We start from the raw sequence: 15,196 nt of genomic DNA on the forward strand, positions 1-15,196 counted from the left end.
ACAAGTCAGCATTCAAATGGAATTTTGGTGATTCAAAGGGATGCTGCTGTATGCAGCGGGGATTATCAGCAAAGGGGTTAACTCCAAACTTGGCAGTATTTCATAGCAACAGGACTGGGTGTAGCAAACTGGCTCATGTAGATGGGGAAGCGAAGGGCTTGCCACGTTATAGGGTTTTATGTGATGTTGGCTACCCACTTTGACAAATACCCACTTTTTAAAAACATGAGTTGTTATAAAGCTTGTTCAATAGACATGAGGAAAACCAAACGGTGCTGCTGACCTTTATTTTCCTGTGGAGATTGTGTGTTTTATCCTGTGTGGAGTCAGGTACACTACATAGGATCTTTACATATAGCTGCTGCTATAAATTGCTCTGAAAAAGCACCCCTATGTGTCAGTGTATTTTTAAACTTATTTAGATGTATAAATATTTTTTAAAGCACCTCTCCCACTTCCTAGGTGCCTAGCACCAAAAATGTACACAATGTAATACATATACAGCTTCAGCAACTTATCCCCATTCCCCCCCTCCGAGCATAACACAATAATCACACTCTGTAAATAATATAAAAATACCCCACCCTCACTGAGTGTATTAATCACCAGCCATCTGCCCAATATACAAAAGCCTGTCAAATCAGATTCACTTTATAGTGTGCCCTGACAGTCTAAACCTGCAGGCTGTTTAACTTACTCATTTTGGGATATTGCCAGATTTCATTGCCCGGACCTGGACCTAGGCCTTGGTTAGCTATGAAGGAATCAGAATCTCGGACGCTACAGAATTATGACTGTTAAATAAACTAAAATAAATACAAACCAACTCCTTTTCCTTCTAGGGAAATGCCATGTTTGAAGGATTGCATCTGATCCCCTATTATTGTTTTGCTATTGAACTTCCTCCTTTTGCAAAGGCATCAATGAAGGGGCTTCTTGCTTGTCTGCTTAACTGAAATAGTGTGGCCGCACTTGTGACAGATATTGCAATTGCATGCAATATCTTTGGGGACCATACTGTATTCAATTTATGGATCACTATTGGCCAGGGATGCTATGCAACTCCAGGGGGCAGGGTTATCACAGCTCCTCCAAGAACCACAAACAGTTGAGGGGCGATTACGGAACCACGTAGGGCAGTGTTTCTCAAACTGGGGTCGCCGCTTGTGTAGGGAAAGCCCCTGGTGGGCCGGGCCGGTTTGTTTACCTGCCCCGTCCGCAGGTCCGGCCGATCGCGGCTCCCATTTGCCACAGTTCACTGCTCCAAGCCAATGGGAGCTGCTGAAAGCGGCGCGGGCCGAAGGACTTACTGGCCAGTGGGAGCCGCGATCGGCCGGACCTGTGGACAGAGCAGGTAAACAAACCGGCCAGGGGCTTTCCCTACACAAGCGGTGACCCCAGTTTGAGAAAAACTGATGTAGGTTGTAAACATCTCCAGAGATACACCACTCACGAGGGGCGGGGGGGGATGTTGCATATACTGGTTCAAACTGGGTTTTCCAGAGACCAACAAATAAAAAAAGGGCTTTTGCTATAATGAGGCTGGGTTTAAATTGACTGAGGGCCTGCTTTCTGATCCAGAAAATGGACAGGACCTTCTGTTCAAGGGGGCCACTGGGTTGGAAGGACTTTGGCCTACCAGGGCCCCTCAGACTGATGGGTGATCTCCGGTAAACTTTTAGCATGTGTCTAGGAGTTTTTGTTGTTTATTATGTTTTCTCCGGAATCCTTTCAATAACCGTGCTTGCTTAGAAAGGGCGGTGCAGTAACTTGTTACTGCTGGCAATACACTGTTCATAGCCTTTGGAGAGAAAGCAAAGCACAGGCACTGGCCATTAGGTAGGCAGACTGGCTGGCTGGGGATGTCACACGGCAAGGCAAGAGGTTGTGCAGTCTTAAAACCTCCAGTCAAAAGGGCATGGAACAAGGGTCCCTGCCCTGAAACAGGTGACAGCTAAAGACTTGAGACCTAACTGGGCACTCCTAGTATGTACCACAGAGGAGGGTGCAGGTACCTTGAAACTGTGCTATCACCTATACAACCAGTTCTGCAACAGGATTTCAGGACAGATTGACTGACTGGATGCACAGGACTTAACCATTTTGTTCAGATGAATTCAGTGAGACTTTATTGGCATGACAAGCTATACAAATGTTGCCAGAGTGTAAGATAAAACTGACAACTTAGGTATGTGTCAGAGGCATGTACAACACCCCCAGGGTAGGGTCACGTATAGTACTTAGGATCTGATCCCCTGTGTCCATTTGTTTCAGGAAAGGTTTCACCAGGCAATGAACAACAGGTACTTCAAGGACAAAGATCAATAGGTGCCCATCATTAGGGCCGGTGCTACCATTAAGGCAAACTAGGCGGTTGCTAAGGGTGCCAAGATTTGGGGGTGCCAAAAAGTGGTGCCCCCAATTTTTTTTTACAGCGTTCCTGGGCTGGGCTGCCAGCGGCGCGCTGACATGTGCGGCTCAGACTCCCTCTCCCAGCGCAGCGGCTGTTCCACTTCTCCTGCCTCCCAGGCTTGCGGCGCCAATCAGCTGTTTGGCACTGCAAGCCTGGGAGGGGAGGAGAATTAGAGTGGGGGCAGCGTGCTCGGAGAGGAGGCGGAGCAGAGGTGAACTGGGGTGGGGAGCTGCCACACGGCTCCCCGGGGGGGGCGCCTCAGGGCGGGGGGGGGGGGGCGGGGAGCTGCTGCAGGGCTGGGGGGGGCGCAAGGTGGAAGTTTCGTCTAGGGCGCGAAACTTCCTTGCACCAGCCCTGCCCATCATTAAGGCTAAGTTTTTGTCCTGGATATTTTTAGTAAAAGTCAGGGACAGGTCATGGACAACAATGAAAAATTCACCTGTCCCCGACTTTCACTAAAAATACCCATGACAAAATGGGTAGCCTGGGCAGCTGCGAGGGGTGGGGGTGGGAGCTCCAAGGTCCCCCTCTGCTGGTGGCTCCAAGCAGCGGCGGTCCCCCCTGCCTCTGCGGTGGCTGGGAGCTCTGGGGATCCTCCCTGCCACTCACTGCAGCTGGGAGCTCCGGGGGTCCCTCTTGCCGCCCGCAGCAGGTGGGAGCATCAGGGATCCCCCCTGCTGCCGGATCCTCCCTGCCGCCTGCTGTGGCCGGGAGCAGCGGGGGTCCCTCTTGCCACCTGTGGCAGGGGGGAGTGATGGATCTCCCCTGCCACCCATGGTGGCCAGGAGCGGTGGCGACAGGGAGCTGTGGGGCTAACCCCCACCTGCAGTGGCTGGGAGCTACGGGGTACCCTGCAGCTCCCTGCCTCCACAGGCAGCAGGGGACCTTGCAGCTCCCAGCCTGCACTGGCTGAAGTCACAGAGATCTTTGGAAGTCACGGATTTCATGACCTCTGTGACTAAACTGTAGCCTTACCCATCATACCCCAACATTCCGTTCAATGAGCTGCAAGTGCAACAGAGAACCAGCAGGAAAGCAGTGAATGTTTTTTTTTTTTTTTTTTTTTTTAAGTGACAAGTTAGATTTCAAGGGGGGGAAATCCCTGACAGATTAATTGTTTTACAGACATATTTTTCTATCCAATGCAGAACATCTGCGATATTTTTAATTGAACTTAAAATAATCAAAGAAATACCAGTCAACATTGCTTTCCTTTCTATGAGTGTCTTATTGGCTCTGCTCCTCTCAACCTTTGGACACTCAAGGGTGTGGAGTGTCATATTTGATCCAGTCCCACTTAAAACTAACATTACTTGGTAAAGCAAACAAAGGTTGGGATCAGCCTCTTCTTTTTCTTTTCTTTTTTTTTTTAAGGGACGATGTTATGGTTGCTCACCACTGCCAATGCTAGAAATGCTCTACAAGTAAACACAGGCCTTTGCTCTCGCAGGGTTGCCAATCCCGTACCTTTCATCAGCCCTACGTTAATTAGAAAAAATTAGATCAAATGATTGTTTCATTGTGACACACCATAATTAGCAACAAAGGCTCAACACAGTGTCAGTACTATTGTGTGGTAGCCAGTTTCTCAAGGCTTGTAATAATGCATGTAGCATATTGGTGACAGATTCATCCCCTGAATGTTGCTATATTTTTCCAGGCATATTTTAAATGATTTTTTCTCTCTTACTCTCTCAGGAAATCGTTAAAGACCCACAATTTATAGTTGGAGGAGCCACAAGAACTGACATTTGTCAAGGGGATCTTGGTGAGTGTTTTCCCTTTACAGAATTATTCCACACCTATCCAAGTGCTGTGGTGCAGGAGATTCTAGAAGGGGCCGGGGGTTGTTATTATCGAATAGTAATTCCTCGCTCTTATGTAGCACTTCTCATCAGTGGATCTCAAAGTCCTTTACAAAGGAGTTCAGTATCAATACCCCCATTCTACAGGTGGGGAAACTGAGACCCAGAGTAGGGAAGTGATTTGCCCAAGGTCACCTAGCAGCAGAGCTGTGTCTAGAGCCCAGTCTAGTGCTTTATCCAGTAGGCAAAACTGCCTCTCCAGTCTCTTGTTCCCTAAATTGGTGGAAGAAGTGAAACTCAGAAGTAACGTGTTCTCATTCTAACCCCATACCCATTTCTGGATGCCTCGATAAAGTATTGGTTGCTGTGGAAGCAAACACTCACTTTCTTCCCTCCAAATTAAAAAGACAGAGCTGTGAAAGGCGAGGGAGAAGTTAGTGCTGCCAGTTGCCATCCATCATGAAATTCACAGGAGAGTCTCAGGTCTGTGTCCTGTAAGCACATAATAGCATCTACAGCAATGCAGAGTCTCAAATACTTTTTGGGCAGTCTTAAAATCATGATGCAGCTATCCTCATGGCAGGGCACTGCACAGACACAACTGATGTTGTGTCCCACTATGTCAATGCAACACCATAGGTTGATGCCAGTGTTGTATTTGACATGATGCTGCAATATTATGCACTGATGTAATATGGCTGGGTAGTAATGCCATGACATATCTACTTGGTCCTGCAAGATAAAGTCTGGAAAGTGGTTACCCTCGGAGAAAGAGCAAACAAGAAGATAAAATTCATTTTAAAACAATGAAGGTATTTAGTACAGGCACATGGTGTTATGTGACTAACTTCTAAATTGGTTTTAGCTTCTCACTCATCCCACTCTAAACAATGGGTGCTTTGGATTGAATTGCACTACACTCAAAAAGTACCACAGCTATAGAATCATATAGAATTTCAGAGAATTATATTCTTGCTATACAACACTATAGCATCATCCAAAAAACACAAAGAAAGTCTGCAGTGGGGTTGTAGCTGTGTTGGTCCCAGGATATTAGAGAGACAAGGTAGGTGAATAAATCAAAGATATTACTTCACCCACCTTGTCTCTCAGAAGAAGGTTTATACTTTTCTATTGAATTCTATAGGTTTTAGAGAAATTTCTATTCAATCCTATTACATTTCCATAGAAACCTATTCATTTCATCCCAGCTGAATTCCATAGGACATTTCCATAAGGTGTACATTGCAAGTTGAATGGTTTCCTAATACTGTTCCAAAATGGTTTATAGGGATTTTTCAGATCTTTGTGCAGTTGTTGCCTCCTATGAGATACTCACTACTCCCTTCACTCCATGCAAACAACTCAGGGCTTGCAGCAGGCCTGCTGGTTTGGAAAAAGTGCACATGACTCATTTTTGTTCTGTTTCATTCTTGAGCAGTTTCCCTTCCTGTGAGTCACTAACACAAAGCCAAGGTCTTGCCTTTATCTTGAGGAAGAAAAACACACAGAAAAAGTCAAAGCCTGGCCCTGTTGAGGCCAATGGAAACTTTGTCCTTTATTTCAGTGAGATCAGGTCTTGGTTCAGATGCTATACGACTTCCAAGGAAGCTGAGACTTGGGTGGTTCCATATGGCATCTTGCCTGATTGGTGCCAGCTAGCCAGCAAGTCTTCTCCTGAAGTTTTAAGTTAAACAGGATATTGATGTGTCCTTGGGTGGCGGGCAACCAGCCATCATACTGCTTGTTTATAATAGGAAGTCATGTGAAATGTCACATGTAGCGTCAATAAATTAAGCCCCTTCATACTTTTTTCCCCCCAGTGGCAAAAAGTACTTTCCAGACTTTGTGAACTTTCACTATAATGAGCTGAAGTCTACTTTACAGTAATATCAGCGTAAACCCAAATAACAACGGACTTCAGTGGAATTCATCTGGATTTACAATGAAATAGTAAATAAGAGCAAAATTAGCCCACTGCATGGAGGAAAACAGCTGACAGTAGTTGTGTTCATAGTCAGTTATGGCTGGTTTGTGTAGCATCTCACATTGCACAGGAAATAAAATGCAAATAAATGAAACCGATGTGAGTTTACTCCACCCAATGAGAACTCTTAATACACAATTAAATGCAGAACCTGTAATACAGGTAGGGCAGGATTGTGATCTTTGTTACAGTGGCATAAATCCAGAATAATTCTACTGACTTCAGTTACACTAGCATAACTGAAGTCAGAATCTTACCCATACAGTTTGAGACAAGGCTGCTACAGTATCTTTTTCCTGTAGATTGTGTATATTTTCACGATATATTATTGGTGATCTGTGTATTGGTGTTTTCAATTTACAGGTGACTGCTGGCTATTAGCAGCTATAGCTTCTCTTACACTGAATGAAAAAACATTAGCCAGAGTTGTACCTCAAGATCAAAATTTTGGACCGGGTTATGCTGGAATATTTCACTTTCAGGTAAAACAGCATAAAATGCAAACACTTCTAGGGGCTGGGTAGCTAAATGCACTGGTCCATTTAGTGGCAGGGTTGTCCGTTTGCTGTAGAAGTGGATTTCATAGTGTTTAAGGCCAAAAGAGACCTTTAAATAATCCAGTCCAGAGGTTCTCAACCTTTTTCTTTTTAAGCCACACCCCGCCCCCCAACATGCTATAAAAACTCCACAGCCCACCTGTGTCGCAACAATTGTTTTTCTGCATATAAAAGCCAGGGCCGGCATTTGCAGGTAGCAAGCAGGGCAATTGCCCGAGGCTCCACACCATAGCGGGCCCCGCAAAGCTACATTTCCTAGGCTTCGGCTTCAGTCCCAAGTGGTGGGGCTCAGAGCCCCTGGGCTTCAGGCCCTTGCAATGGAGCTTTGGCTTTCTGCCCTGGGCCACAGTGAGTCTGATGCTGGCCCTGCTTGGCAGACCCCCTGAAACCTGCTCGCAGCCCTCTAGGGGGCCCCAGATCCCTAGTTGAGAACCACTGATCTAGTCTGACCTCCAAATGATGACTGAGGCATTCAAAGCAGTACTTGCTAAACTCACCTTAAGTGAGAGTCTTGAGAAGAAACGCAGAAAAATTTTAACTTTCCACAAGTCACACACTATTTTTCTATTATAAAGGGAAGTACAGTGTTAGAAATCATGGCATCATCTCAGAAAGGTTTAAATACCCAGGGCCAAATTCTACACTCAATTACATGTGTCAAATCCCACTGCCAGGAAGTCAAAGGGGTTACATAGTTGTAATCAAGAGGAAGACTTGGCCCTACCGTATATGTGGGTTTTTAAGATGGCTTAAGTCACATGATATTTTATATCTAGTTCAGATCAAGAAATATAGTACAATTCCTAACCACTTTTAATATCCGTGTATCTGACTTAGTTCAGATTCCCGCTCCATCTAAATTGTTCAATATAATGTAATAGAGAGTGATAAATTTATACATTTTTAAAACAAACTTCTAGAATGTAATATATAACTATAGGTGCTCAGATGCCATGGTGGTGGGCATAATATAAGAACATGGATCAAATAGAATAGATCTCTGCTATAGAATCCTGTAGGTTGATTTAAAAATTCTATATAAATGGTATATTCTGTTAAATGTTATAGATTTTTAGAATAATTTATATAGAACCTTACTTAATATCTGTAAAACTCTATTGGATTCTATTGGAGTTTATCATAAGGACTGAGAGAAATTGGGCGGGGGGATATACAAAATTCCTGTCTGCTATGAATTCAGTCTGTTACTTTCTATTTTGTCCCATAGCACTCAGTGTCCTTCAGTTTGTAATGTATATGTTAACTGAAAGTCTTTGCCAACACACAGCTCTTATATGAATTCAGTATAGTTTAAATAATTTACTACAGTTTGACACTACAGCATGTATGAAGTGGCTAAGGATCAGGAAATTGATGCAGTTCCAGGTATGGCAGTTTGTGTCTATGGAGTTTCACAACAGTTATGTCTTTGTGTCATGTTTAGAAAATAGAAGCCCACCAGTTTCTGTATTGACTTGATTGAGAAGAGGCTTAATGGGGGAAATAAGGTGCTTACTTTGGGCCAGATTTCACCTGGCTCACAAAAACGGCGTGTTTTTAGTCTTATAACAATCCCCGGATGTTACTGAGATAGTTTAGGAGCATGGGAATATGGTAGTTAGAGAGGCGTGCTAGCCTTATGAAATATTACAAGTTATCAAACAATTCTCTCGCCCTCCATTCAACACAGTTTTGGCAGCACAATGAGTGGCTGGATATTGTTATTGATGATCGATTACCCACCTTTAAAGACCGCTTGGTTTTTCTACACTCGGCTGAACACAATGAATTCTGGAGTGCCTTACTGGAAAAAGCCTATGCCAAGTAAGTACTGTCTGGCTTTGGTGCAGGCATTGCTCAGTTTGTCACACAGTGAAAATGGTCGTTCTTTGTTCAATGCATTTTCCTCAGCCTTGACCTGGAGATACTATGTCCTAATTAATCCCCGATGGATTGATCCAACTTCCAGAAATGTCAATGGAGAGACTCCAGTTGGCTTCAGTGAGAATTGGATCAAGTCCTAAAACCTGCTCTTTGTTTTTCTGCTGAGCGTGCTAATAATGATGCCAGCTCTTATGGCTAAAAACTGGAATAAGACTATCTACTGGTTTTGCATCCAGCAGGCCACTGAACAACTTACAGTATTGTCACTGCCAGCCTGGGCTGGATTTGAACCAATAATGGATTAGAAATTAGGATGAGGAGGGGGCGAGGGGCTACAATGTAATTAACAAACTAGGACTGAGATTCTGTTCTCACTGAACCCAGTTTTTACTCCATTGACTTCAATGGAGTTACTGCTGGTTTACACCAGTGTAAATAAGAGAGAATCAGGCTCAGTGTAACCTAAAAAAGTTTTTAAAAACATGTCTAACTACTGATGTGCATTTTTCAGACTGAATGGGAGTTATGAAGCCCTAAAAGGAGGCAGTACACTAGAAGCCATGGAAGATTTCACTGGAGGAGTTGGAGAAATGTACGAAGTCAAAAAGGCTCCTGAAAATTTCTATGAAATCTTGAGAAAAGCTCTTGAAAGAGGTTCAATGGTGGGCTGTTCTATTGATGTAAGTAAAAGACTAGAGAGGGTGTAGTTTTGTGGAGGGTATTTTTTAAGTAAAAAATCCAGCTGAAATTAATAGCAAATAATTTGCAATAGTAGCAAATAAGCATTGCAATCATTTATAACCAATAACTCTAATCTAATGTACATGCAATACCAGTTTAGTCCTCATGGCAGCTGTTCAGAAGAAGAGAGTCATTGGATTTCAGCTTCGTATGTGCCATTAATTTATGTATAGGTAATAACAGTGAATTTTATTTCCTGGCCCCATTCACCTGACCTGGGTCAGAGTTAAAGCTGTTCACGGCCCTGTCACAGAGCAGGAGTCAGTGTCGACTGGCTTCAATGATTGCTGTTACCATTTTTGTGCTATTGTTATTTTTGTCTCCAAGCCTGAAGTAAGCTCTGTGTGGGCACAGAGGGCTTTGCAGAGTCAGTGCCTGAGTTTGTAAATTAATGTTGTTGTTCATGAAAGATACCAGATTTAGGACAATCCTGGAGGGTTGGCAACCCTATTTACAACACTGAAGACTTGATTTATCCATAGAAGAGGTACCACATGGGCAGCAGCCGTAAGCTTCCTTACGCTACTCTGCCAGTGTGTCTTATACCTGAGCTAGAGGAACCTACCATAGGGGTAAGAGAAGATAATTGACTCACCATTCTCACTAGATGCTTGGTCTTTCCCCCTGGAGCATTCCTATTGATGACAATCTTAGTAGAAAGTCCCATATCGTTCCAATACGTGAAAAAATAGAATGTTTTTTTGTGTGTGGAAAAAGTGTCTTCCCTAAAAGGCTGTGCCAGTGTGCAGGAACAGGAAAAGCTATAGACAGTATTTGGTCCTGCCATGCGGGCAGGGGACTGGACTCGATGATCTCTCAAGGTCCCTTCCAGTCCTAGAATCTATGAACCTATACTGTCATTCACAATACCTTTTAGTACTGCCACTGACTTCTCAATGTATCTAGCTGTGACGGGCCCAGATACTGACAGAGTGTCACCACGTACAATGTCCTCTCAAGGAAGGGTATGTCAAAGTGTATTTTCATATTTCAGACCAGCAGCGCAGCTGAGTCAGAAGCTCGAACCCCTTTCGGCCTCATAAAGGGTCACGCTTATTCAGTAACTGGCATTGACGAGGTACGTCCCAATTGTTGCTATGTTGACAGTATGTGGTGGAGCGTGGGCTGGCAAGAGGTGCAAACTCAAGTGGTGGAAACCTAGAGCTGGAGAGTGAAAGGTCACAAATCCTGTTCTCCACACCTCCTGGATGCAGTTTGTCTGGAGAATTGGGGTGGCAGCATTGTATGAGGAGGGGACAGGATTTTGGCAGGCCACACAGGGCATGTCCCTTCTCCCCCATCTAAGGTGTTGTGCCCAGCTTCTTGTGCCTAAAGGAGCTTATGGCATGAGGCCTGGGAGCTGAGTGAAAGTTTTCAACTAAAACTTTTTTTTGGCAAAAAAATGTCGATTCTGTGATACTAAAAAAATCTTACAAATTTGCACTGATTTCACCAAACTGATTTGTATGGGGGAAAAAATTCTGTAAAAACCAACACGTTTAGTGTTGACATTTTTGAAACAAAGTGGGTAGATTTTTTTATTCAAAACCACTTTTTATTTTGAAATGTCCTTTCCTTTCATTTTTTAGAAATTAAAAATATTTTCAAATGCACGAAATTGAAACGGCATGGTCCATTTTGGGTCAAAGTGGTTTGTTCAACCCAAAATTATTTTTTTTCAACTTTTTGGGGTTTGCCAGAAATATTAGACAATTTAATTTTCAGTTCAGCCTGAAGCTTTTTTTTTTTAATTTACAGCAAACCAAAAACTCCATTTTTCACCCAGCACCACTATTCTCCCCTGTGAAGTGAAACTATAATCCAACCCCGGTGGGAGGTTTCTCCTTCCTCTCCACCATCTCTTCTACCCCCTGCACATTTGCTCCTGCCTAGTTCCCCAGTGCCCAGAAGAGTTATCCAGCCTATTCACTCTGGAGGAGAATGGTCTCTTAGTTAATGACAGCAGCCAGCCAGGGATTATTTATTACAGTAGCAATAGTCTCATTATATTTTAAGGCCACTCAGGAATTTCTCTGTTTTTGTCTTCCTATTTCTAGGTGAGCGTCCGAGGCCGAAAGGTGCAACTCATACGGCCAAGAAATCCATGGGGTCAAGTGGAGTGGAATGGCCGTTGGAGTGACAAGTTAGTTTTATGTATAATAACTATTTGTATTGCATAGAGGTCAGACTTACGAGGGAAGTCAAGTCAGTGTTCTGTAGTTTTCTGCAGTTATTTGCAGCTTAAGCTGTTTTTCAGCCTTTTCTAATTAACAGCCTACACATGCAGAACAGTGCTGTCATCATCATAACATCCTGACTTCAGTAGTGTCAAGACTGCTCAGTTACCATTTAAAGAGGCACTGCCAAGATTGTTTAGTCCCAAAATGTAGGTACTGCTAAAAATAGAAACATAATCCACTATTAATATAAATGTCTTTACACTTCTACCCCGATATACCGTGACCCAATATAACACGGATTCGGATATAACGTGGTAAAGCAGCGCTCCGGAGGGGGATGGGGGGGTGGGTGGGCTGCACGCTCTGGCAGATCAAAGCAAGTTCGATATAAAGCGGTTTCACCTATAACGCGGTAAGATTTTTTTGGCTCCAGAGGACAGCATTATATCGGGGTAGAGGTGTATTTTTAAGACAATTCCAATGGAAAATGTATAATTTGTATTATTTAAACATTCCCCTGCAGTATTTGCAACACAAATATCCAAACACTGTGCTATTGCATGAGAACTGGAAAGTGCTGAGGTAGTGTATAGGAATTGGACAGTATCTCTTTAAATATTTTGTGAGCTCTCTAATGGCACTCACTGTGTTCTATTTTCTGAAGCCAGAGCTCCAAGGTATATATGTAGGTTGGCCTTGCAAGTTTTGTGTAGCTATTAAAGATCATTATTTGGACCACACTTGCCTGTGTGGTTCCTTCATATTACATTTGCTGTGTAAAGAGCAAAAGACCCAACAAATGCCAGCTGGGAAAAAAGTGAAACTCCCTAGTCTCTTTCACTATCCAAGCTGGATGAAATTAAAATAATAGTCATTTTAAAAGCAAACAGCATAAATGGTAAACAGTAGATTCTATTTTGGAAATTCCTACTAGCTGTATTTTTCATGTTTGATTACATTTATACATGGCCTGTTTCTGAGATCACTTGCATTGCTTTACCTCCATTGTCTTCAACTGAGTTTTTCCCGATTTACACTAGTATAAATGAGAGGAGACTCAGTTCCATAATATATCCTGATGCCGCTTTAAAAATGATGAAATAATTAGCAGACTTGATAAATTTCTAGCATTGATTCAGATGTCCCTTCTCTTAAAACTATCAACAAATAAATTCCAGATATTTACATTTCCAAGTGTAGTTACGATCCTTTGTAAATTCCAAAAATGGGAGAATAGTTGATCAGTATAATTAGAGATGATTAAACCTCAAAAGATTTAGCAGTTAAGCTTGGAATAGGTATCAGGCCATTTGAGATTTTTATCCTGGGCTACACTAGCGGGGGGGGTTCGAACTAAGATACGCAACTTCAGCTACGCTATTCGCGTAGCTGAAGTCGAAGTATCTTAGTTGGACTTACCTGGCCATCCTCACGGCAGCAAGTCGACTGCCGCGGTTTCCCCATCGACTCCACTTACTCTTCCTGCTGAGGTGGAGTACGGGTGTCGATTCGCGGATCGATTTATCGCGTCCAGACGAGACGCGATATATCGATCCCCAATATATCAAACGCTACCCGCCGATCCGGTGCTGTATCTGCCAAAAAGGGCTCTGATCCTGCATGTGGAACTGCTAATGCAGATCACAGTGTCCACACAGAGTCCTATTGAAGCCAATGGGACTCCATGTGGGCATGGGAGTCTACGCTAACACGTTGACTTGCAGGACCAGGGCTTAGGTTAGTAATCTCATAAGAGACTTCTAGTACTTCCTACTTAGAATCAGGTTGGAATTACACTGCTAGAACCAGGAATGGCAGCAGTGAATGGAAATGAAAAAATAGATTTTCAGTTGGGATGTCAGCAATTTGTCTCTCTTTCCACTCATTTGTACATTTAAAGAGCACCATCCTGCTCCCACTGACTTCATCTGGGAGCAGTGGATGGTCCTAAACTACCAATAAACTTAATGGCAATAATGATACAGATGTACAACAAGGTTTACAGTACCGTGGATGTACAATCTAGAGATATACCACTCACAGTACTTAAATTTACCTTGGTTTTTGTAGTATTCCCTATTCTCACTGTGGGAAACATTGCAAACACAGTGATACTGGTCAATACAGCAGTGCTGTAACCTTAAGATTTTAGACGTGATCCTGCTTTCTGTCTGGAAGAGTTTGCCATTGGTTTTAACGGCAGCAGGATCAGGCTCTTTAAAGGCACCTGTTGTGGATACTGCTCAAATAAAATCAATCTGAAAGCAGTGTAATCTGCTAATATATCCAGCTGGTGTCTTTGAGCCAAGGGAAATGAAGTACTTGATAGCCTTGTAAAGCTTGACTTTGTTTTCTTGTAGTTCTCCTGAATGGCAGTCAATCAGCCCATTGGAGCAAAAACGCCTGTGTCAGACAGTGCTAGATGATGGAGAATTCTGGTATGGTACCCCTTTGAAATATAAATATGCTGATGAGAATAAATACAGTAAGCAGGCAGGCCAAGTGAGGCAGAGGAGGATAGCTCTGAATTGGGAAATTAGTGCTTTAATCCAAAGAGAGGACTGCTACAATACAACCTTGATATAAGTCACTCTCAATTTACATATTCTTAATAACAGAGTATATTTTTAAGATGTTTAAAATGCCATACTTAGCAACTGGCATTAATATATTTAAAACATTGTGAATTCTAAAGTTCTCAAGATCGAAATGAATGACACTGTGCTTGACTTGTTTCCTGAAGGGGTTAATCAGACACAGGTGATTTGCACAATGTAAGGAATGCTTCAAAAACAAGTCTGGCAAGTTTTATATTGTCTAAATACTCCATTCCTGTATATCACATTTCATCTTACTAATGCCATTTGAATTGGGTGATTCAATGCAGCATTTGCCACGTTAGCTCTTTTGTGCCACACCTGACTCATGAGGATACACAAATGCTCTTGGCATCTACCGCGTGTGCTGTGCATCCTGACGGACCTGAAAGTAGTGAAATCAGCACAGAGCAGCCTAACAACTTCCGAAGAGTTTTCAGTTGTTTTTTTCTCATATTTTGCTGTCATTTAGAGCAGTGTGGTCTAGTAGATAGAACACTTGACTGGGACTCAGGGGACCCATGTATTATTCCCAGCTCTGCCACTGGCCTGCTGAATGACCGTGAGCAAGAAATGTCGCCTCTCGGCGCCTCAGTTTCCCCATCTGTAAAAGGATGCTGACCTCTTTGTAAAGCGCTTTGAGATCTACTGGTGAAAAATGCTATATGAGAGTTAGGTATTATTTAGAATTCAAAACAGCCTTGACAAATTGGAGAATTAGTCTGAATTCAACAAGATGAAATTCAGTAGAGATAAGCGCAAAGTTCTCCACTTTGGAAGGAAAAATCAAATGCACGGCTATAAAATGGGGAATAACTGGCTAGCGGGGTAGTACTGATGAAAAGGATCTGGGGGGTTATAGTGGATCACAAACTGAATATGAGTCGTCAATGTGATGCAGTGGCGAAAAAGGCTAATATCATTCTTGGATTTGTTTATAGGAGTATTGTCTGTACGGCATGTGAGGTGATTGTCCTGCTCTGCTTGGCACTGATGGGACCTCAGCTGGAGTACTGTGTCCAGTTCTGGGCA

The 15,196-nt window shown here is 43.1% G+C and overlaps 1 protein-coding gene across 1 annotated transcript in view; it reads left to right on the forward strand.

Annotated features, from left to right (window-relative positions):
* The window catches only part of CAPN9 (calpain 9), a 48,273-nt gene that overhangs the window by 8,204 nt on the left and 24,873 nt on the right, over positions 1–15,196 (forward strand). Inside the window, exons 2-8 of the mRNA XM_054024365.1 lie at positions 4,112–4,181; positions 6,569–6,687; positions 8,453–8,586; positions 9,158–9,326; positions 10,382–10,465; positions 11,445–11,530; positions 13,928–14,005. Coding sequence (XP_053880340.1) covers positions 4,112–4,181; positions 6,569–6,687; positions 8,453–8,586; positions 9,158–9,326; positions 10,382–10,465; positions 11,445–11,530; positions 13,928–14,005 — 740 coding nt within the window. The remainder of the gene's footprint in view (positions 1–4,111; positions 4,182–6,568; positions 6,688–8,452; positions 8,587–9,157; positions 9,327–10,381; positions 10,466–11,444; positions 11,531–13,927; positions 14,006–15,196) is intronic.

The sequence above is a fragment of the Malaclemys terrapin genome, chromosome 3 (assembly GCF_027887155.1).
Source record: "Malaclemys terrapin pileata isolate rMalTer1 chromosome 3, rMalTer1.hap1, whole genome shotgun sequence".
NCBI classification, from domain to species: domain Eukaryota; kingdom Metazoa; phylum Chordata; order Testudines; family Emydidae; genus Malaclemys; species Malaclemys terrapin.